We start from the raw sequence: 24091 nt of genomic DNA, 5'->3' as shown, positions 1-24091 counted from the left end.
AGAAACACTTTTTCTTTTTTTTTTTTGGCCGCCCCCGCACAGCTATGCAGGATCTGACCAGGGATGGAATCTGCGCCCCCTACAGTGGAAGCGCAGAGTCCTAACCACTGGACTGCCAGGGAAGTCCCCCTTCCCTAGAAACCTTTATCACTAGTTACCTACTATTCTCCCCTCAATTTTACTATTTCAATTTTTTTACACTAGCGGTTCCAAATTTCTCTTCATCGAGCATGTGTTTTATTTCTCCTCTCCATACCCAATGTTCTGAAATATTCAGGTCCGTAAACAGGGCATATTTCAAGAAATAATTAATAGTCCTTTTCCAGTGTGCCACTCATCCTTGGAACTCCTGAGAATATAAACTCCTGGTAGCTCAAGCTAAGCTCTGGACTTTATGGAGGCTTTCACTGTTAAGTGTCCTCCCGACAAAAACACCATCTACACACATTTTAAAAAAAAATGTGTTATTTGTAGCAACAGGAGACCCTCAAGCTTGAGAACTAAACACTCAGCTTCCCTCAGGTATTTTGGCTTTAAAAAAGAGCCAATGCTTTTATCCACACCAGCCCCTGGTTCTTCTCTGCAATTGGACTGAGAAAGGTCCTTTTGTTCCCTACTCACTCTTCATTTTGAAGCCCAGCCAGAATACCTACTATAAGATGGAAATTCAAGGGAAGAATCCACTCTTTCTTTCCAGCTTCCTGAAACTGGCAGTATTGCTACGTAGGGGAGCGTCAGCAACTGGAGACCCAACCACTTCATAATGTTGATCTTGGACATCTGAAGGTGAGTCTGGCAGGAGACCCAGAATTTTGGCCAGGTTCTGCAGGGAGTAGAGAAGGGTTCCAGAGTGGGGAGTTGGGAGATCATGTGACTGGGGTCTCACTGCCCCATCTGTTTCTACCTCTTCTCCTTTTTTGTCCACCATTCCCGGGCTGGGCATTGACATCTCATGAAGTACTTTCCTTCTCTTATACTTTATACTTCTCTCATTGCAGAAATGAATTCTTTGTAACTTTATCATTTTTCATTTTAGCAATTTGAAAAACACAGAAAAGTATGAAGAAAAGTAATGAAGTGTTATCAGTTATCCATTAACTAGATATAGATAGATACTAGGGTCATTTATCTTTCATAAAAGAGAGCTGTAAACTTCCAAATTTTAAAAATTGTAATCCAATGATAAACCATAATGGAAAAGAATATTTAAAAAAAGAATGTATAACCGAATCGCTTTGCTGTACAGCAGTAATTAATACAACATTGTAAAACAACTATACTTCAGTTTTTAAAAATTTAGTTCATTAATTCCAAAAAAAACTTGTACCTATTTATTATATAAATATTTTACTGACAAAAACCACGTTCTAGTTTCATGGTAAGAGGGCTTGATGGAAAAAAAAGGAATTACAGAAATAATGACTGAAATAACTGAAATAATGATTAATATTTCAAAAATGTGACACCAAATGCCATTTTTATTATTAAGGCCTTGGAGTCTTTTTCTCAAATTTTAAGGCATAGTCTATTCCATTTTCCTCTAGTTTTACTATGCTTTGAGTTTTCTTACTCTGATTTAACTTTTTAATCTGCCTGAATTTTATATTAATTGAGGGGAATATCTGATATCTTGCTCAGTCCTTGTGGGTCATGAGGTGACCTTGAAAATGGAAGCCTCACATCAAGGACAGTGGACCAGAAAGAGCCTGGATATGCTATGGCTTTGTGGTGCTATCAGACTTGTTCTGGATACCTAAATCCTGAATCTTGTGCATGAAAAGCAACTAACCTCTCTTATTTAAGCCACCATTTTCTTTGTTGTTGCTGTTACATGTAGTTGAAACTAATCCAAACTGATATACCAGCCAAACTATACATTAAGATAAGGGTAGAATGAAGGCATGAAATGTCAAATTTTTTAAATTTACTTTATTTAGTTAGTTCTCAATTACCCTCTCTCAGAAAGCCCCTGTAGGGTATATATTACCAAAATGAGGTTGTTAAGAAAGAGAGAGAGGTGGGGTTTGGAAACAGGATCTTTAATCCAGGAGAAAGTAAAATACTACTATAATGGTGAAGAGAAATCCCCAGTGGCACTCCATAGTGGGGAGCCTGGAGCCCCACTCCTGAAGGATGTTTACCTGAGCCCCTGAGCCATTGTCCCTTTTCATTATTCTGAGCTCTAAGGCACTAACCAGTGTTCTACTAGGACTTAGTCTCTTGCCTGGCCTTGGGCTTTGCTATATCACATTCCTGAGCCTTTCTTCAGGCTGTAAATTGATAGGCATGACTCAGCTATCAACTTAGACTGACTCATCCATCTAAGTGAGAATATCTTGTCCTCTGGACCAGGAAGAGGCACAAGCCTGGATATATAGTAGGTACCCCTCATCCAGGAGAAGTTGTATTTTTTAAATGATCTTCAAGATACTGATGACAAATGGTAGAAATTCAGATATAATTTGGGGAAACAATATGGGCAGGAAAGCCTGCCTTGTATTACCTGAAATCTCAGGATATGAGTAATATTACCCAGGTAAAACTGACAGGCAGACAAAACTAACCCGGCAGAAATAAGAGGATACTAGGTTTGGCAGAAGGAGGAATCATTCTGGAAGCTCTGAGTACCCGCCTTGAGGTCAGGAACTCTTTCCGTAATGAGAGTAGATGCCAACTTCTTACCAGCGGGTGCTTGTTCCATGGGACAGAGTGATGTGGAGGCCAGGGTCCTGGGTCTTACTTAAGGAGTCTGGCTTTGCATAAATAGGCAGGTCAGAGACTGCTGTGTGTTCACCAAATCCCCTTTCCTGTTCTTACTGGACATACAACTAGACTATATTTCTTAGTCTTCTTTGCAAATAGGTGGGACCATATGACTACATTATGGCAAATAGAATGTGGAGAGAAATAGTAAACCCCACTTCTATGCCTGGCCCTTCTGTATGAGCCTCTGTGCTACCTTTCCTCTCCCAGCTACTGGCTGGATGCAGAAGAGGTCCTAGGAGACAGTGGAGCTATAGATGGGAGGAGCCAGGGTCCTTGAATCATGACATGGGTGGCTGTTCACTGATCACCCTCAGGGAAATGTATTGTGAATAAGGATAAACTTTTACCGTGTTAACCCCATGAGATTTTTATAAATCTCTGTATTTTTGCTACAGCCATGAGCATACCTGACTAATACATTGTTCTAACTGGAAGGCAGAGTTGGGTGCCTGTGCCCGTGATGGGATGGGAAAAACTTTGGAGGCTCTTAGGGATTATAATGAAAGAAATGAAGTTACAAGGATGAAGTACCAAAAAATACAGAGCCCTCAGGTTGGTGGATCAGTTTATTTGGCAAAGACTTGAGCCTTGTCAGGATAGAGAGGTCAAGGAGAGAACAAAGAGGTCCTGAGCTGGAGCGAGTGGGCATCCCCACAGAGAACAAGGCAGCCCTCTTCTTGACCACACAGTCAACCTCCAGCCCACACTAGTCGGGGGTCAGCTAGAATCTAGGGTTTTAGCATGAATTTAAAGGGTTCTCTGGAAGAGAAAAGTTAAGTGGTTAAAAAAGTCAGGGAACCCTGGGGGACACCCACTCCCAAACTTAATAGCACCCTTAGCCACAGTTAACGGGAACAGGAATTCTTCCTGTAAGATCAGGAGTTACCCACTTGTTTTTTGTTTTTTGGTTTTTTTTGCCACACAATGCAGCTTGTGGAATCTTTGTTCCCCGACCAGGGATTGAACCCAGGCCCTCAGCAGTGAGAGCACGGAGTCCTAACCACTAGACCACCAGAGAATTCCCAGGAGTTACCCACTTTTAATCAATTTCTCTCAAGAGATTTGCCAATTGAGCAGACAGGTAGAGACTGGGTCTTCTTGGGCTTGGCTGAGATAAGGGGCCAGTGGAGAGGCCAGACTAAGGAGGCAATAATTGGGACCTTGGACAAAGAAGGGATGAACAAACTGATGGGTGATGTTTGGGGGGGAATTGAATGAGAGTGAAAAGAAATGTGGAGGTTCCCATGCTGGTATCTTGGTTTAATTTACAGTGAGTGGCAGCTTAGGCGTGGAGGCAGGAGGGTGTTGCCTTATGCTGCCTATTTCTGTGACCAGGATTGAGGTGACTATGTCTTCTGTTCCAGGCCATAGCTTCTGAACGAGGGTGAGGAGCAGTGAGGAAGCATCCCCAGGCCCAACCTTCCCACCCCAAACAACTCACTCATTGTCCAAGCAGATGTTGCCACAGTAGGTCCAGCAGCATGTATGATTCGGAAAGGAGCATCCCCTTGCTTTAGTGCACCTTTTTAAACAATACGTTAGTGATGGAGGCTGTACCCAGCACTGGTCAATATCTCTTAGTTCAGCTGGAATTGAGACGGTAGAATTTGGCAGTGTCCATCCACCCACAACTTAGAGAAGAGACCCTTCTCAAGCTTAAAAAGCCCTGAGCTCTAAGCAACAAAGTATTTTTCTGCTTTTGAGGAGAATCCCTTCTGTGAATTCCAGCCAGTGGCTTTTTTACAGAAGACCATCCTGACATGACATGACTTCCCTCTTTCCACATGTTCCCACAGCATTGCAGGCCTTTGGGTTCTCTCTAAGTTCCCTAAAGATGGGACCTAGGACAACCCCATCACAGATGACACCACCTCACCAAGTCCATTCCCATATAACTTTAGATTTCAGGGTCTGTAATATTTTCTAGTTCCAATTGCCATACCCAATTTTCAGATTGGAAAACTGAGCCAGGGGAGAATAGGAACCTACTTTTTCCTCTTTCTATTCACTTCCCTGATGATACCACCTAAGCACTCAGCCTCTCCCCAAATGCCACATCTTTCACTGGCCCATAATCCTCCCTTGAGGTCACTTCATTATCCCATTTTCTTATCGTATGACCCCCAAACTTTCACTCATAAGGACCCCTTATTTGTCTTTTCCATTTTTTCATATTCTAAAAGATTCTTCCCCTCAAACTAAACGACTGTGCTAAATATTATCCTTTTGGTATTCATCAAAGGCTCACTCAGATCAGGCACAGAGATTCTGAAAATATGGGCTCAGAGGGAAGTTCTGTGTTGGTGTTTCCTCTACCCAAGGTGGTCTGACATTGGCAAATATTGTTTCCTGCTAGCTTATGGAATGTGGGCAAAAGCTACATTCCCTCTCGATGTACCCACTATTGCTTTCAGAACTGGGAGAGGAAGCTTGAAACGATGCCAGATTGGGAACATTCAACCTAATCTTTCTTGGATGTCTCCGCTTAAAAGAAGTTTCTGGTCCTTTAAAGGGTGATCCTAGAAAGGTAGGCCCTGAATCGGTTGTGGCAGACATCCCAGGCCTGGGCACAGCACCTTCCTCCCTTGCCCCATCACCTACAGAAAGGTTTGTGCTTGAGGCCTCCCAGCACGGGCAGAAGCATCACAACCTCACAGGTGAGCATGATGAGGAGGAGAGCCCAGAGCTTCATGGTAGTTGCTGCGTGTGTTTGGGTTAAGTTTTGGCAGAAGACAGGTCTTTTCTCGATGCTGCTAAAAGTAGAGAAGGAATTAAGGGGAATAGGGTAGGAAAGAAAGAGAAAGTGCTAGTGAATACTGTGTTATTCTTTCTCCTACTTTCCCTTTCCACCCACTGGCACCTACCTATATAGCAAGCTAGCCATTGGCTTCCCCGGGCTTCTTCCCCATCTCACATTATGTACCCCTTCCTTTACAAAGCTATTTCTTTTAAAAACACATTGGTTTTTTTTCTGATCAAAAAGCAATAAATCTTCAGGTTGTATCATTTTTTAAATACAAAGAGGAAATGAATAAGCATTAATAATTCCACCACCCAGAGATAACTGTATACGTGTATACTTTCATGTTGTAGTCATTATTTTTATGAAATTGGAAGAGTAGAACACGTGAAGTGTCCTGATTTGCTAATTAAGAACATAGGTAACAGGATGATATAATGGAAGTTTTAGTTGAGACCTTAAGACAGAGTGGATGAGATAGATTACTCAGCAGGACTTGAGAAAAATTGCTAACCAAACTTAAACTTAAAAACAAAACTTTCACACAACATTGTGAAGCAACTATACTCCAACAAAATTTAATAAAATTTTTTAAAAAGTAAAAATTAAAAAAAAATTTTTAATAAACTTTCCTCTACATAGATGATCCCAAGTTGAAGGAGTTATAAGAGAGGATTTTGAAGGAGATGTTATTAGTCAAAAGCTTTGCCAAGGAAAGTAGAGATACTGCCTTCTAATTCCAAGTTGGGAGAATATGCTCTGTGGATACTACTCAGAGCTTACAGTGTGTCCCCAAAAGTTTGCAGGGACACCATAGACTTGTGTTCGAGTCCTGACTAAAGACTCTGAAGGGTGGGGAATTTGGCTAACGTGACCTGTAGTAGCAGAGAAGAGGGCTACAGTTTGGGAAGTATCTGAATTGTAAATGGCCTGATGCCATTTTGTGTCTCCAATGAACCCTTGAAATCTCCCATGAAAGAGGACCAGGGGACTTCCCTGGCGGTCCAGTGGTTAAGACTCCACTTTTCCACTGCAGAGGGCCTGGGTTCGATCCCTTGTTGGGGAACTAAGATCCCACATGCCGCACAGTGTGGCCAAATAAAATAAAATAAAATAAAATATTAGAAGAAAAAGAAGAAGAAAAGAAAAATGGGGAAAACATTTCTTAAAGGAAGAAAGAAGGGAAGGAGGGAGGGAGGGAGGAAAGAGAAAGAAAGAAAGAAAGGGAGGAAGGGAGGAAGAAGGAAAGAGAGGAAGGGAGGAAGGGGGAAAGAAAGGAGACCAGAAGTACAACGCCAGCCTGTGATCACATCTATTGCGTAAGAACTCCCACTCTCTCTTATTGGTGCTTCCTCCCTCTACCACCCAGGAGCCAGAAATTTTTTAAGCCAGTTGGAGGTGAAGGAACAGAATCACAAAGAGCTCAAGAGAAAAATGTTGGCCACATTCTCTTCCATAACTGGAGCCTCTGAGAAAAAGGAGGGTCCACAGTTCTAAACAATTTATGAAGTTGTGGCTAATTTCATGGGCCTGCACATTTTAATTATTAGGTTGAGAAGATGTTTTGTGACTGAAGTCACAGAAGTTGTGGGGACCTACCTAAGTTTTCCTGAAGAAGCAAGGAAATAACTAGCTATCCTGAATAATGTCTAACAGAACAAGGGAGACCAAAAAAAATATGATCACATTACACAAGTCATGCCAACAATCCAATGATAAATATTATGATCATTCCCCATATCATGAAGATCCAAATATTTCCAATTTATTTTTGTTATATAAATGTCCTGATGAACCTCCTTCCAGCTAAAGCTTTGTCACATAGATTATTATTTTTTTTAGTGTGGGTCAATAGAAAACGATTGCTGGGCAAAAGATGTTGTCCGTTTCAGGCTTTGAATAATTGCTGCCCCGTTTTCTCACTAAGGGTTGGGTTGTATTTCCACCAACAAGACATCAAATGTATGTGTCTCTACCTCCTGTCTTTGAGGCAAATTGGATTTAGGAAATTCAAGGAGAGACAAGAGTAAGAGAAGGAGATAAGAGTAAGAAAAGGAGAACAGCCCTTAAAAGGTAAAAGATCAGATGTTTGGGGGCTTCCACTCAGCTGCTTATATCTGCGCTCCAACCTTCTCCTTTTAGAACCCACATTCTTGCCAGCTTGCTTCAGCATGGCTTGGTGAAGGAGAATTGCTAAGTTCACCTACTGACTCATTGACCATTGGGCAATGTTTATACCGAAGGATACAACTTAATTGATGAAGCTCTAGGCCAAAGGAGAAATATCTTTGAACACATTGGGCTTCCAGAAATCCTGTAAATCACTCACATTTTTTGCACCGGAAAGCCAGCTAGCAGTAGTAGAATTCCCAGTCCTTGAGCCTGGCTCAGAGTGTTATTCTGATCCTCTGAAGGCACCAGCACATAGCAAGACAGATGTGTAAGGCAGATGCTCTGTTATCCACTTACTGGCAGGGGTATGAGGTATGAGGTAACTGGGTGAAGATGCGCACGGATTGGGATGGGCCTCTGGATTCCTGACACCTGCCTTTTGCACACAGAAGGAGGAAGTCTGGCACCCAGTGACAGACACACAATAAATCCAAAGCCCTGTGTCCTATGAAGCTGTTTATTTGTATTCAGAAACCCCATTAGAGACCCAAGTTTTCCAGAGCTTTGAGATCTGTTCATTTAAAAGGCCTCACTCTTAGTCTGGTTTTCTGAGTTTCTCACTTGCCCCTAAAGGGTGTTCAGGATCCTGGAGATGCCCAATACCCTTCTTTGCACACCTCAGGTACACTAAATGATCCCAGGGAAGAAAAACATCATCCTGCCCAGGCTGAGTACCACTCACATACAGAGGTCTGGGTGAATTCTTTGGCCATCCTGAGATAGGGTGTATGATGATGAAAAGGTCGCTAGGCATCACAAGGACACAGACCTATTGCCCCCCTCCCCCAAATTCAGGATGCTGGGCTTTCCAGATGTTAAAGGAGAGAGTAGTGGATTTTGAGTCAGGAATGCTGGTATCTTGTTTAATCTCTGCCCCTTATTCCTATGGCACTTCAGACAGTTCCCGTCACCTCTCTCTCAATTTTCTTATTTGAATAACAGGGAATAATCCTCACCTCGCAGGAATAATGTTGATGCCACCTGGGCAGGGAACTCATCCAAGCAAGCCACAAGTAAAAGCTCATGCCTCAAGACCCTTACTCCCACCTACCTCTGAAAGTGTCTGAGTTGAGTGTCTGTAGTAACGGGCTGACACCTTTTTATCTGGCCTCTTCCTACTGGGGGAGGTAGGGGCCTGTGGCGGGGGGGGGGGGGTGTTGTGGCCTGGAACAGGGGGCAGGAGAGGAGAAAAAGCAAGTTCAAAGGCTGAGAACTTAAAGGTGATTTTTTTGCGGCCAATCTTTCATTCCCACTAGGAACATAGTGGTCATATCGCAGACTCTTTGATACTCACCCAACCAGAAGTCCTGGATTTTCTTTGATGTGAGCAATATCTCCTACTAAGCCAGGAGGAACACTGTGTACCTGGATTGCAGCTCTGGCCACCCCCAACAGACTCAAGTCTAGAGTCTTTATCTGATGCATATGGGTTCATCCACAGGTAGTGAGTGGAGGACAGTCTGTATGTCTGTTTTCCTTTGACTTGTGGGTGCTGTTTAATCCTTCTGTGTATTGATTGTCCTTTGCTGATTAAGGCACAACATCATCTCCCACCGAATGGCCTATGGCTTTTATTGGATAAATAGAGACTGAATAAGAAACACTTTAGAAATGATAGATGACCACTTTAGAAAAGATAGATTTGAAGTGATCAAATCTAGCACTGAGATCTTGGTCCAGGTTTGTGAGTTGAGGAGTGGGGAGATTTGTTCACAAATATCAGAGAAGTGCATTATATTGAGCACATGTACACATGATTTGGAGTTCATTAGAAAAAAGAGTCAAGTGGGCAAGGGCCAGGGACCCCCAAAGAATAGACCTCCTCCTCCCAAACCCTGTCTACTGGAATATTCTGTACAGTGATAGGAGATGTCCATATATGAGTGACTTTTCCCAGGATCTGTTGGGTGCATTGAGTGGTGTAAATACATGCCAAGATTCTGGGGATTTTGCTGAGGGTGAACCAGTACAGAGACAAAAGGCAGAATTTGGGCACCTGGATACAAAGGTGTGGGAGCCAACTGAAGGGAACTTTGATGGGGACTGCAAATGGTGCCAAACCTAAAATGCTTGGATTACAGGTTCCCAAGACATTGGTTTCTATGGCAGGAAAATGATGTTTCATGCAGGAGAATCACAGCCTCATGCTCTGTATCTAGCCCGGATATTGGGAATCCTTAATGGCCTGTTTAAGGAGTACAGTCTCTGACGAGTGCCAGGGAGGTTCTGCCCAGGATTCCTGCCACTCTTGGTTCTGGATCATGCACATGGGTTTGCAGAAAGCTGTGCAGAATTTAGAAAAACAGCTCTGTTGAGCTGTCTCTCTATGTGTGTGTGTGTATGTGTGTATACATACAAATATATGTATATGTATTTCTGAGGATATCCCTTTGGTTTCTGGGGATAGCTGTGTGTGTGCATGTGTGTGTGTGTATGTGTGTGTGTGTGTGTGTGTGTGTATATATATATACACACAATATACACTTAAATTACCTACTTACTTTTTCACCCACAGATTCCACCACAAATTACTTTACTCTAAAAAACTCAAGGTTTCATGAATAAAATGTTCAACAGGATATTGTCTAGATAATCAGTAACTAGTATAATACAGATGTTTGACAATAGGCATTTTTTAACACTAAAGAAACAAGGTACATTTTTTATTAAGAACTATGCTTTTAAAATCTTAACAAAGTAAAACAATCTTTGAGGATTTTTGATTACTAACAATTATATATTATTTTCAGTTATGAACAACAATTTCAGCATTAATATTTTAAATTCTCTTGAATTTTTTGAAGGATTTACCATACTGGTTATAAATAGTGTGCAGAATTTGCTTCCCTTCCTCATAGATACAGTGTGTATAGATTTTGATACTGAACAGGCATTTATTTTAAGTGAGGACAGTGCAATTATGAGAAACCACGTTTTGTGAAATAGTTATACGATTCATGGAGTGTGGACAAGATGGGTCACAAAAGGTGGGTGATTCAAAACGTGAGAAAACAAAAAATCGCGTATAGTAAATATGCAAAGAAACTAGAAAGCTAGTACAACAGGGCTCATGTTAATTTTAGGCAGTGAGATGACCACCTTTTTTAATATTCTTTTTCGCTTTTCCCTTTTCTATAAATTATTTTGTAATTAGAAAATAGAAATAGATTACATCTTTCAGCAAACAAAAATTCTGTTTGCAAAAGGAGAGGGTTAGGGGGCTTCCCTGGTGGCGCAGTGGTTGAGAATCTGCCTGCCAATGCAGGGGACACGGGTTCGAGCCCTGGTCTGGGAAGATCCCACATGCCGTGGAGCAACTAGGCCCGTGAGCCACAACTACTGAGCCTGCACGTCTGGAGCCTGTGCCCTGCAACAAGAGAGGCCGCGACAGTGAGAGGCCCGCGCATCGCGATGAAGAGTGGCCCCCACTTGCCACAACTAGAGAAAGCCCTCGCACAGAAACGAAGACCCAACACAACCAAAAATAAATAAATAAATAAGCCTACACCTTAAAAAAAAAAAAAAAAAAAGGAGAGGGTTAGCTATGTGAGAGGAGGAGTCATCTCTGGAGAAGCCCAAGTCTCACATGAATGGGCCATGGTGAGGGGCAGGCAAGGGGAGGAAACAAAGACTCCTTGCTCTGCCCTGGCTTGGCTAGCAGAGGCAGGGAGGAGCCCAGGATCACCTCTTCTTTCTTTCCTTCACTCTCCTCACTCAGCTCTCCAGGGGAGTCCGGGCCAGATTGAGAGCTCCCCACTCTGGGCAGAGTCATGCGAACCCAGGCTCTGCTGCCCATCCTGCTTCTCTGTGTTCTGCTGCTGCAGGCCCAGGGAGGGTCCTATAACCAGAAGAAGAAGAGTAGGTGATGGGCTAGGGGGGAAAGGGGGGGGGAGGGGGAGGGGGCTGTGTCCAGTCTAAGGGGAACCTGGGAATTGGAACTTTTCGGCACATCCTATTCTGACCTCAGCACTATGAAGACTCTGGTTCTTCCTAAACCATGGCCCTCCAGCTCCTTTATCTGGCCACGTGAAGAGTGATAGGGATGGAGGGAGAAACTACATCTTTTTATTCTCCATCCTCCAAATCCAGAGACACATGGTACCTACAGTAGTGAAAGATACAACAGAGCTGAGAATCAGGTAGGAAAACAAAACAACTATTCTTTGATTTATGCACAAATGTGATGGGTAACCATCCAGAGATGTTCATGGGAGTAGGTGTAGAATGAAAGGACATTGGGAGAGCAAACTTTGGGGTGCACAGGTCAAGTTAAAATTATCTCAGAAGGAGCAGGATGGTGACAGTGGAAGGGAAATATGGAAAGTGGTATTTTCTGGGAAGGGGCAAGGATCCTGCAGACAGTGACAGTATGAGAGGAGAGAGAGGATGAAGAGGCAAGTTCATCTCCCTCTCTGAAGATTCTGGAGAGTGGGGGAGGGTTGGCAGGATGTCCCAGACTTGTTGAGTTCTCAGGGTTAGGGTGTAGATTCTATGGGGGTGACTTGGCCAAGGCCACGACTAATAGAGGAGGCGGGGTCCTGGTTACAGGATTATGGAGAGGGTCTAGGAAGTCCAGTCATTGAGGTCTATTGGGTAAAAATGGAAGGAACCGGATTTAAGATATTGCAAATCACCAGGATTTGGTGAAGGGCAGAGGGTGAATTCCCTGAAAAGTCCAAGAGTGTCATGAATGGGACTGTGCCTGGGGTTTTGGAGGAGACTCTAAGTTTTTATTTATTTATTTATTTATATTTATAAATTTATTCATTTTTATTTTTGGCTGCGTTGGGTGTTTGTTGCTGCGCGGGCTTTCTCTAGTTGAGGCGAGCGGGGGCTACTCTTTGTTGTGGTGCACGGGCTTCTCATTGCGGTGGTTTCTCTTGTTGCTGAGCACAGGCTGTAGGCACACGGGCTTCAGTAGTTGTGGTGCATGGGCTCAGTGTTTGTGGCATGTGGGCTCAGTAGTTGTGGCTCATGGGCTCTAGAGTGCAGGCTCAGTAGTTGTGGCGCACGGGCTTAGTTGCTGCGTGGCATGTGGGATCTTCCCAGACCAGGGCTCGAACCCGTGTCCTCTGCATTGGTAGGTGGCTTCCCAACCACTGCGTCACCAGGGAAGTCTGGCTCTAGGTTTTAGAGAGGCATTCTCCAGGGGCCTGGTTCCACTGACCCTGCTCCTGCTCTGTTTCAGAAAAGCAGCTATCACCAGAAATCAAGGAGTGTGAGAAGAGAGCCAAAATATATCTGTGCACATTCCCCTGCACACATCACCGACAGTGCCAAGCAAACACCATATGCTGTTCAACCTTCTGCGGGAATGTTTGCATGAACATACTGTGAGTCAGAGAGCAGGCTGGGCTGTGCTTCCTGCTCCCCCCAACCCTCTACCCAGAGACTGTACCTGCAGCCGAAGACAAGGACCTGACACCCGGAATGAGGATGTCAATAGGAATGCCACCCTCCCCACCGTCCGAACTACCTGTTCCTGTCAAATAAACCAGAACAAACGTGCAGGGACCTGCCTCATTCGCTCCCAGTGCTTGTGATCGTTGAGAACCCGGCACAGACCCCAGAGGGCCTCTGCCTTTCTGGGTCCAGGTCTCTGACCTCTTTCCCCTTGTCATGCTTCTCTACCCTCCCTCCCTTCGGCCTCCCCGCCAGCCCCTGGCAGGCTCCACCCCCTTGTTGCTCTGCTCACTGAACCAGTACTCCCAGGGGGGGGAAACTGCTCATGTGTGGCATCTCTCGGTGCTAAGGAGAACATTCCTCACCCTGGAGCCACAAGGGCAAGTTCAACGTGAGATGCGTGGAGACTAGACCCTGGGACACAGAGTGGGAGGTCCCCAAGGAGGGCTCTTCTTAAACTTGGTCCATTCTCCTCATCCTCCTTGAGAGGTTCAGCTTACTGTCTCTTTACAATGAAGAAAATGGATCCCAGGGAAGTTAAATGACATGTTCAAGGTCAAAAGAGAGTGAGAAGTCATGATCTGGCTAGAGGAGGAGGTTTCCTCCGTGCTCCCTGTTTGCTTGCTTCTTGTGCATGTGGTGAGGCTGTCCACAGGGAAGGGAGTGCCTGTGCTGACCCTGACTCTCCCCCACTCCATCACCCACCAATAGGGCCGCTCTCGTAATGGGGCCTGGAATGGGATGCCAGGACCTGCGACTGTGGTGAATTCCTTTACCTGAGTGGTCCCCACCTTTCCCCAATCCTCCTTCTTATGGTTTCATTCTTCTTCTTCTTTCTTTAATCCAGAGGGAAGCCACAGGGTGGAGGAAAGGGTGGTACATGGTGACCTGACTACGGATTAATTGGCATAGGATGGCTATGGGTCTTGCCCATGGTTTCATGGTGAGTCAGTGGAAATTCATCACTGGGGTACAGAGTCCCTACTCTGCACAATCACCACTCCTCTGAAATGTTCCTGGGACTAAGTCCAGAGACTGGGTCAAAACGTGTGGCCAGTTGGGACACGGGGTCAAGTGTGAAGAATTCAGGTGGGCAGGCCCTGCTGGAGGAGGGGAGGCGGTGTTATGCTCCAGTCCAGTGCTTCCTGCTGAGCATCAGTGAAGGAGACATCAGAGGCAGGACATGCCTCCCTCGGGCTAGAGTCTCTGACCCACCGCAGAAGCATCACAGGGCTCCTGGTACTGAAGGATCTCCTCCATTCTGCTAAGAGCTGCCCTTGCACAAAAGGAGCTTAGGAAAGAGATCGTGATCCACCACCAACACAGACATCATTGGAGGTAGTTGGGTGCTAAGAGCGTGCTGTCCAGAAACTCTTATTTGGTGCTTCCTCAGATAGCCTCACTCTCCCAAAGCTTGGCTACGCCCCAAACAACCTGGGAGAAACTATTAAGAGAGGCAAAGTTACCTGCCAGGGGCCACATAGGGAACGACCTCACATGTCCAAGTCCAGGGCTCCCTACCACGTGGATATGCCATAGGTGCCAGGCTCACCTATTCCTTGCCACTGGCATGAACACCATGGACCATGAATTTTACTGGGAGCAGTTGCCCTTCTCCCTTGTGGTAACTGGTACCTTGGCCCTCTCTGGACAGTCCACCCTGCCTTAGAGAAGTCAGAAGCTACACCTAGAATGCTATGGCTAGGAGGAGTACTTGCCTGGACACCACTGCATGTTCTGTTTTTATTGGAACAATTGTATGCCTCTATAATATGCAGAAGGGAGGAACTGGGGGTCCCTTGGAAGACCTTGAAATTTTTGGAGGCGAAGGAAGAAGCAAATGCAGATTCTACCATGATCGGGGTCTCCAAAATGTCAAGTCCAGCCTGCAGAGAATCGCAGCTCAGCACTGATCTGTTTTCGACCAACCCACAGCCTCACGGTTGCAATGATTTTTGCATGATTTATTCTCTTCTCTTGCTCCTTCTCTATGTCAAGCATATGGAAGGACTCTAGAAATATCCTCCTCATCTCATACATCATGATGTTGGTCAACTCCTTTGGCTGCCCCCAGTGTTCACAGGTGGGTTCATACTGATCAGCAAAGTGTGTCCCATCCCACTTCTGGTAGCTGTCTATGTCATAACAGACCCAGAATGCCTAATTAACAAGCTAAAGGAAGGTATCTGGAATGTAAGAGCTGGGTTTAGGTGCTGAGTGTAAGATCTACCACCAAGAAATGCCCATCAGTCCAAATATAATTAGAATGGGCATGACATGAAATATTCAAGGAAGACTTTTTCTCCAGAAGATGTTCCTAAGTCTAAAATTACATTATCTAGGAGTATATCCATCAGTTATTATAGTGTCCAGTGTCTTGGCTTGGGAAGGGTTCACTTCCTGAAAACCACTGGTGAGAGGGTATGAGAAGGTAGAAGTAAGAATCTAAATTAGAAGGCACCAAGCATCTGATATCTGAGACTATTCTGAATCATATTTGCTGGATCTATGATGGTCCTTTTTGTTGTTGTTGATTCAGGTTTTCTTTTTGAAAAACCCTAAAACTCAAACTTTTCCTCTCTTACTGTTTTTACTTTATGTATTTATTTTTGGTCCCTTGGCTTCTTTCATTATTTTTCTCAATTCCTATTATAGTTTAATTGAATTTATTCTGTCCTAAATATCTTGTAACAGTCTTTATTTCTAAGAGGACTTTTATCTTTTTCTTCAATTTTTTATGTTCTATCAACCTCTTATTTCATGTCTTCCTGGTTTTTTGTCTACTTATGTGCTGAGTTTTTAAATTTCTGACTCAAGGTATTTTTTCATACATTAAAATGTTTACTTAGAAATATGTAATTAAAGTTGCAGTGCTGGGGCTTCCCTGGTGGTGCAGTGGTTAAGAATCCACCTGCCAGTGCAGCAGACATGGGTTCGAGCCCTGGTCCGGGAAGATCCCACAGGTCGCGGAGCAACTAAGCCCATGCACCACAACTACTGAGCCAGAGCTCTAGAGCCCGCGAGCCACAACTACTGAAGCCTGTGCGCCTAGAGCCCATGCTCCACAACAAGAAAAGCCACCGCAATGAGAAGGCCACGCACCGCAAGGAAGAGTAGCCCCCGCTCACCGCAACTGGAGAAAGCCCCGTGCGCAGCAACGAAGACCCAACGCAGCAAAAAACTAATTAATTAATTAATTTTTTTTCAAAAGTTGCAGTGGTGTATTACTTTTCTTTTCGGACTCAAGGTTGTTCTAGTGGGAGAATTTTCTTTTCCAGCAGAAATGTTTCAATTTTCACTTTTTTTTAAAAATAAATTTATTTATTTATTTATTTATTTTTGGCTGTGTTGGGTCTTCGTTTCTGTGCAAGGGCTTTCTCCAGTTGCGGCGAGCGGGGGCCACTCTTCATCGCGATGCGCGGGCCTCTCACTATCGCGGCCTCTCTTGTTGCGGAGCACAGGCTCCAGACTCGCCAGCTCAGTAGTTGTGGGTCACGGGCCCAGCCGCTCCGAGGCATGTGGGATCTTCCCGGACTGGAGCATGAACCCGTGTCCCCTGCATTGGCAGGCGGATTCCTAACCACTGCGCCACCAGGGAAGCCCTTTACATTGAAGTTGTCTGCTATTTTTCCATTAACTTTGTAACATTTTATTTTAATAGACCAGCAGTAACAGTGTTATGCTTAAATTATTCTTGGCTTTGGCCACTAGGAGCTCTTTCAGGTGGGCTCCTGTTTCCCATTATTTTGATTTTTGGTTTTCATTAAATTCTGACCCCAAAAGATGCCCCAGTCTCATCTTGTATTTTCCAAGCCCAGTTCTAAAATCAGTCATTTCTCTAAGAAGCCTTGGCCCATGTACTGAAGAATGGTATTTAGAACCAAGATCTGGGCTCTTTGTGTGCTTATTGTTACTGTGGTATCACTGCTTCTAGGCCCCTTCAGCAGACATAGCTAAGAAATATATGTATGTATAACTAATCCATGTATACATACGTGTCCATAAGTATTTCTGCATGTGTCTATCTGTGTGTGTGTGTGTGTGTGTGTGTGTGTGTGTATATAAAAGCTGAACATGAGTTCATATTGATATCTCTGATTTTAATCCAGTACCCCAGGGTTCATTCTAGCATTTTCCTTTTGCTTATTTGTAACTTCTCCAACAGGAACCTGGCTCCTATCTAAGTTACTTACTTATTTGTTCAATCTTTTATACATGTAAAGTAGTTTTAGAATTGTTTACCCATACCCTGTGAAAAACAAATTCACCAGAGACAAATTCACTGCTCTCTGAAAAACTGAAAGAAAGGGCTGCTTGCCAATTACCCTCATTAAAATAGCATGCAAGAAATAAACTTCTATTCTGTGAATCCCATGACTTAGCCTATTAGTTCTAAGGTAATCAAATGGGGAAGCAAGAGTTGAAAGCAAGAGTTGGAAACTTATGTACCCTATAGGATGGGAAAAATATAGGGGGGGATTCAAGGGTAGTGGAATGAAGTGGAAAAAAGCCAAAGACCACTGTTGGCAAATGAGTTTATTTGCCAAGGATTTACTCCTGCCCAGCCCTCAGTGAGAATAGCGGTGTCCCACTGGTGTCCCACTGGTGTCCCAGTGGGAGGTTAGGGTTTTAGCTGTCTTTCAGTGATTATCTACAAGAGAAGAAGGTTAGATGCTTAGAGGCTATGAAACTCTGAGAAGCAGGAATTCATTCCCAAGCTTAATATTACTCATCCTCACCAGACCTTGGAACAGGAATACTTCATGTAACAACAGAAATTGTCTACTTTTGACTAGGGGGTTATTGGTTCATTGAACAGAGAAAGGTAGAGATTTGGGGCCTGGCTGAGCTAACAGGGCTCATGGAAAAGTCTGACTCTGGAAACAATGGCTAGAAATCTGGACTAGAAAAACAAGAAAAGAGCAAACTGTTGAAAAATGCAATGAAGACAGCACAGACATTGATTATATAATGAAAGAAGCAAGGTGCCCCAAGCTGGTATCTTGGTCTATTTGCCAGTGAATTGCCTTCCAGGTTTAGGGGACATTGTCTTCTGCTATTTTTGTGCCTAGGATTTGGGGTACCTCAGTCCTCTGTTTAGGGATAACAGCATCTGAGAAGAAGGTGAGAATCAGTGAAGACATAGACCCAACCACGCATCTCCAAACTCACTGTGTTTTCCCAGCAGATGTTTCCACAGTACGTCCAGCAGCATGTGTGATTTATTTCTACACATCTAAAGGTTCTAGAACACTTCTTGGCACATTCTTGGACTGTTGGCTGTCCCCAGCACTCCTGAAGTAACAATTCCCCCCTGAAATTGAGATGAGACGATAAGAAGCTGACAGGGACCACATAGCAAGTGTGGGAAGAGAAGCCCTTCATAAGCTCAACAGCCCCTCCTAGAATCCAAGACCCAAGTCTCCACCAAGGTATCCGCCTTCTAAGAGAAATCCCCTTCCTTATCCTCCTCATTGCATTTTCACTGACCCCATCGCATCTTCACTGACCTCTTTGCCTTCTCTGCTCCCCAAGTCCTACAGTGTTTCAGGCTTCTGAGTCCTCTTTGAGCATCCTAGAGGTAGGACTCCATATACTCCCAGCATTCATGTGCCCTCCTACAAAATTTACATTTTTATAATGGGAGATCTCAGAGCCTGAGATATCCTCTAGCCTCATTATCACACCTATTTCATAGTGTGGGAAGCTAGACCACGGAGAGTAAGGAAGAGATTCTCCCCACTTTTCTTCCCCTCCTTGCTGACCCTGCCTTTAATAACTCAGCCTCTCTCCAAATTCTTATCTCTCTCACCTAATTTTCTTGGCTCCCTCCACTGACTTCATTTTCTCATCATATGGCCCCCATGATTGCCCCACTAAGGCCCCATCTCATATCTCTTTTCTATTTCTTCACATTCTGAAATATCCTACCACTAAATTAATGGTATATATCAAGAAATGCCCATTTGGTACTCTTCAAAGTGCACACAGGTAGGACACAGAGCTTCTGGAAGAATGGGAAAATATGGCAGCTCTGTACTGGTACCCCCCCTCCCCTTCAAAGATAGCCTGACATGGGAAAATATTATATCCTTATAATTTATGGAATGTATCTAAAAGCTGACAGATACACATTGCTACTTTCAAGGTTGGAAAAGGAAGCATTAAAGGACTTTGAAAGACTTCAGCTTGATAATTTCTTGGATCTCTGTATATAGAAAGGTAACTGATGCCTTTCCAGGTGATCCAGGGAAGGTGAGCCCTGAGTCAGGTGTGCCAGGCACGATACTTCTTCTTTTGTCCAGAAACAAGCACAGCCCCAGCACCCCTTTTGATCCCCAACCCAGCCTCATCACCTGCGGTTATGTTTTTCCTTCATTCCTCCCAGCACAGACAGTAGCACCATACAGAGGAACATCATGAGTAAGGGTGTCCAGCACTTCATGCTGTTGACCATATACGTCTGAATAGGTGTTGTCAGGAGTTTTTCCTTCCCAGTTGTTGCCAGAGATCAAAAGACATAAAGAGAGTTGTGAAGCAAGAGGAAATTCTCGTGGAATTTCTTTACACTTTGTCTTCTAGTTATTCTTCCTTGCCCTCCAGCACTCAGTCACAGGTACACACCAAAGCTGGACACAGACTCTGCTAAAAAGTGTCTCTCCATCTCAAGCTTCATGCCTTCCTTTTGCAGGAAAACCTTTTTTTTTTTACTGTGTTACCTTCCCTTGATTAAAAAATAATTCAAATTCAGCTTACAAAATTGTTTTATTTATTTATTTATTTATTTGGCTGTATTGGGTCTTCATTGCTGCGCGTGGGCTTTCTCTAGTTGCAGCGAGTGGGGGCTACTCTTCATTGTGGTACGTGATCTTCTCATTGCAGTGGCTTTCTCGTTCTGGAGCACGGGCACTAGGCACGTGGGCTTCAGTAGTTGTGGTTCGCGGGCTCCAGAGCGCAGGCTCAGTAGTTGTGGCACACGGGCTTAGTTGCTCTGCAGCATGTGGGATCTTCCCGGACCAGGGCTCGAACCCGTGTCCCCTGCATTGACAGGCGGATTCTTAACCACTGCGCCACCAGGGAAGTCCCACAAAATTGTTTTAATTCTTCTTTTTTTTTGAGCTGACATTGGTTTATAACATTACATGTTCCACATGTACAATATTATATTTTGACTTCCATATACACTACAGCATGCTTGCCACCAAAAGTTTAGCTCCCAGGGGCTTCCCAGGTGGTACAGTGGTTAAGAATCCGCCTGCCAATGCAGGGGACATGGGTTCGAACCCTGGTCCGGGAAGATCCCACATGTCGCGGAGCAACTAAGCCCGTGCACCACAACTACTGAGCCTGAGCTCTAGAGCCCGCGAGCCACAACTACTGAAGCCTGTGCACCTAGAGCCCGTGCTCCACAACAAGAAAAGCTACAGCAATGAGAAGCCCGTGCACAGCAACGAAGAGTAGCCCCCGCTCGCTGCAACTAGAGAGAAGTCCACACGCAGCAACAAAGACCCAATGCAGCCAAAAATAAAATTAATTTTTTTTAAAGTTTAGTTTCCAGCTGTCACCATACAAAATCCTTAAAACATAAAAAGTACAAGGCAGACAATGAAGTATTTCTAGTAATCCCACTATATGGGTGTATGTTATCCTGTCTTTTATAGGTGCAGATATATGAATACGAATTGTTTTTATAAAACTGAAATCATCAGGCTTGCTGTTGTATATCATGACTTTTTATTTAAAAATTTGTAACTTGATATTAAAATAAAAGTTTTAGCAAAGACCTTTGGATAGACCCTAAAGTGAGCTTGTCACAGATCGACTTGAAGGACTTTTTTAAAAAGAGAAAAAAAGATGGCCCAAAAGTGGTTAAATGACTCTTAAAACCCTTACTCATTTTAAAGGTGGAAAATGGTCAGGAATTTGACACATTTGGGGGAGGAGATTTTTGAGCAGCTTTTCTTTAAAGAATGCTGAGCTCTCAATCCTAAGTCACTGGAAAGGCTTTAAGGACACCTCTCACGAGTTCTACATGTGCCCCAAGTGTTTGTGGAGCCACAGTAGATGGGTGTCTGAGTCACACCTGAGAACGCAAAGGGAAAGGAGGCTAGCTGAAGTCACCTATGGTCACGAGACAGAGGCTACTTATTGCCCTACGGAAGTTGATAGGGCAAAGGAATGCAAGAAAGAGCCAGTGTGGGTTTATGCCAGATTCATTCCAGGCAGGTTGCTGGGAAAAGCCATGAGAACTCAACAGAAGGAAATAGAAAGTGAGTGGCCAGAGAAAGCTGTCACAATAAGCCAGCCAGAAAGGAGATGGATTCAGCCAGATCAAGAGAACCACAGGTGAGCAACTTCCATTAGCTGGGGTGGGAGAAGACTCAACCCATGAAACCAGCCACGACAGAGTCAACTTGAAGCAATACCAAGCCCCGAAAGTACAAAGTTCAAAAGTGCAACACTGCTTGCCAAAAAGAGCTGTTCTGACCCCTTTATCTCTTCTTCTTCCACCTCCAAAATGGCACTTAGCCACCTGCAGGAGGAGAGGAAAGAGCAAGGAAACCCACCACTCTCTTCTCCAGTTGTAGGTTTCTAGGTGTGGAGGAAGCCACAATTTTAATTCAAGCTTAGCGTTTTGACTATTGCATGGGCTTAGACTTTTTTTCTAAATATATCATTATATTGTATTATATTATATTATACTATATTATTATATTAGTTAATAATATATTATTATATTCTAAATTTAGGCAGTGACTAGAAAAATCTAGTTCTATAGCCAAGCTCTCATACAGAAGCAGGGAAAGAAGTAGCTCTTCTGGATGAATTTAAATGAGACAAAAGACAAGCCTTTCGACATATTACTAGTAATATTCCCCATGAATATTTTCCTAACGTGCTAGTTACACATATCATTAATATTTTCCCATGGATCATAAGACATCTGAAAATTTGTGATTTCCCTTCCTTAGGGGAAAAATGTCATTGGAAACCTCCTTGCAACTAAAATTTGGTTAAATCCATTATTAACTTCGGAGCACAGATTTGTAGATCCAGAGGTCCTGGTCAAAGGATACTGCCTGTTTCAAACCCTAGGTATGGTTGGTGTCAGTTCTTCCTCTATTAAGACTGGTTTATTCTGGGACTTCCTTGGTGGTGCAGTGTTTAAGAATCCGCCTGCCAATGCAGGAGACATGGGTTCGAGCCCTGGTCTGGGAAGATCCCACATGCCATGGAGCAACTAAGCCCGTGTGCCACAACTACTGAGCCTGCGCTCTAGAGCCCATGAGCTACAAATACTGAGCCCATGTGCCACAACTACTGAAGCCTGCGCACCTAGAGCCCGTGCTCCGCAACAAGAGAAGCCCGTGCACCGCGAGGAAGAGTAGCCCCCGCTCACCGCAGCTAGAGAAAGCCCACGTGCAGCAACGAAGACCCAACGCAGCCAAAAATAAATAAATAAATAAACAAATAAAATTTAAAAAAACAAAAAAGATTGGTTTATTCTACCAACAGGATACACATCCTGTCTTACCATAGGAGGGAAATTCTCTCCCACTTGGTACCACACTAAAGACGGTCAGTGTAGTATAGACAGAGAACAAAACATGGGCACTGGAGTCAGAGAGACCTGGGCTTGAATCTCAGCCCCAACACGTCTAGCTTAATATAAGCTACATGATTAGCCAACCACCTAACTTCTCAAAGCCTCAGTTTCCCTATCTGTAGTATGAGGATGAGAGTATCCACATAGCAAATGTTGACTATATAAATCACTGGCACACAGAATGTGCAAAATAAATGTTGGCTATTATTATTATTATTATTATTAAGCTCAGACTCTCTTTTCTTCTCCAGACGGGTGAAAGTTATTTAATTTTATTGACTTTTTTGTGGTCTTTTTTTTTTTTTTTTTACTCTTTAGCCTATTTGGAAAGTTTTATCCTTTGCTCATCTGCCTTAAATTTAATTGTCCCACAAATATTTACACTAAGTGACTACTATAAGCCAGGCACTATTCTAAGTACCAAGGATACAGTCATGAACAAAACTGGCAAAAATCCCTGCCCTCATAAAGCTTAATCCTAGTAGAGGGGTCAGACAATAAACAAGATACATAAAAGAAACACGTAACAATTGATGGCTCTCAGTGTTCAGGAGAGAAGATAAGAGAGGGTTTAGCACCTGGAACACAGAATATGAAAAATAAGTGCTGGCTATTATTTTAGGCAGCTCGCTGGTGGTGAGATTTGGGGTTCTGAAAGAAAAGGTTAAGTACTGTTCCAAAAAATTCCCTCTCCCCACTCCTTTCTCACCCCCAACCTGGTGCTCCAAGCTCCTGAAGCCAAAGAGAAAGGAAGACAAAAAAGCAAAAACAAAGGCGAAGTCTGGATACTGTGAATTAAACAGTCACAGTGGAGTAACTGTCTCTTTCCCTCCAAGTAACCAGTTTTCCCTCAGAGTCTTTATTTTTGCGTCAAAGTTTTCAACGAAGCAGAAGATAAATTATATGAATTGATTGGAATTCCCTCAGATGCTCAAAGGGAGACACAGTACCTAGAGACATTTTAAAATTTGCAAAACTCTCTAGCTAGTTCTCCTCTTGGCATATGTTACAAATTATAAAATAGGAAAATAAAATTTGAGGCACATAGACCATTAGATGGGTTGCCTTTAACTTTTAAAAAACTATTATTTGGAAATAATTTCCAAGTTACAAGAGTAAAAGTAGTATAAAGAACACTACATACCATTTGCTCAGTTTCACCTATTTTAAGAATTTACCCCTAGGGACTTCCCTGGTGGCGCAGTGGGATAGGACTCTGCATTCCCAATGCAGGGGGCCCGTGTTTGATCCCTGGTCAGGGAACTAGATTCCACATGCATGCCACAACTGAGGAGCCAGCGAGCCGCAGCTAAGGACCTGGCAAGCCACAGCTAAGGAGCCCGTGAGCCGCAGTTGAGGGGCCCCACCTGCCACAACTAAGACCCAGTACAACCAAATAAATA

At 43.8% G+C, this 24091-nt stretch overlaps 1 protein-coding gene and 1 long non-coding RNA gene across 4 annotated transcripts in view; one reads left to right on the top strand and one right to left on the bottom strand.

Annotated features, from left to right (window-relative positions):
- Positions 1–5018: 5018 nt before the first annotated feature.
- The window catches only part of LOC132348841 (uncharacterized), a 95204-nt gene continuing 76131 nt past the window's right edge, over positions 5019–24091 (bottom strand). The window contains exon 4 of one of the 3 annotated variants that reach the window (XR_009497569.1): positions 5019–5519. This is a non-coding gene — a long non-coding RNA (uncharacterized LOC132348841). Of the gene's footprint in view, positions 5520–18342; positions 18396–24091 lie in introns of those variants that run through there. The other 2 variants (XR_009497570.1, XR_009497571.1) reach the window with 2 other exon arrangements.
- Positions 11352–13145, top strand: WFDC10A (WAP four-disulfide core domain 10A). The gene is made up of 2 exons (XM_059896760.1): positions 11352–11536; positions 12867–13145. Exons 1-2 carry the CDS (start codon positions 11449–11451, stop codon positions 13013–13015), a joined length of 237 nt encoding a protein of 78 aa, XP_059752743.1. The 5' UTR covers positions 11352–11448; the 3' UTR covers positions 13016–13145.

The sequence above is a fragment of the Balaenoptera ricei genome, chromosome 15 (genome assembly GCF_028023285.1).
Source record: "Balaenoptera ricei isolate mBalRic1 chromosome 15, mBalRic1.hap2, whole genome shotgun sequence".
Taxonomy (NCBI): Eukaryota; Metazoa; Chordata; class Mammalia; order Artiodactyla; family Balaenopteridae; genus Balaenoptera; species Balaenoptera ricei.
Note: the sequence above shows the minus strand (reverse complement) of the source record. Positions and strands in the feature narration are given on the sequence as shown.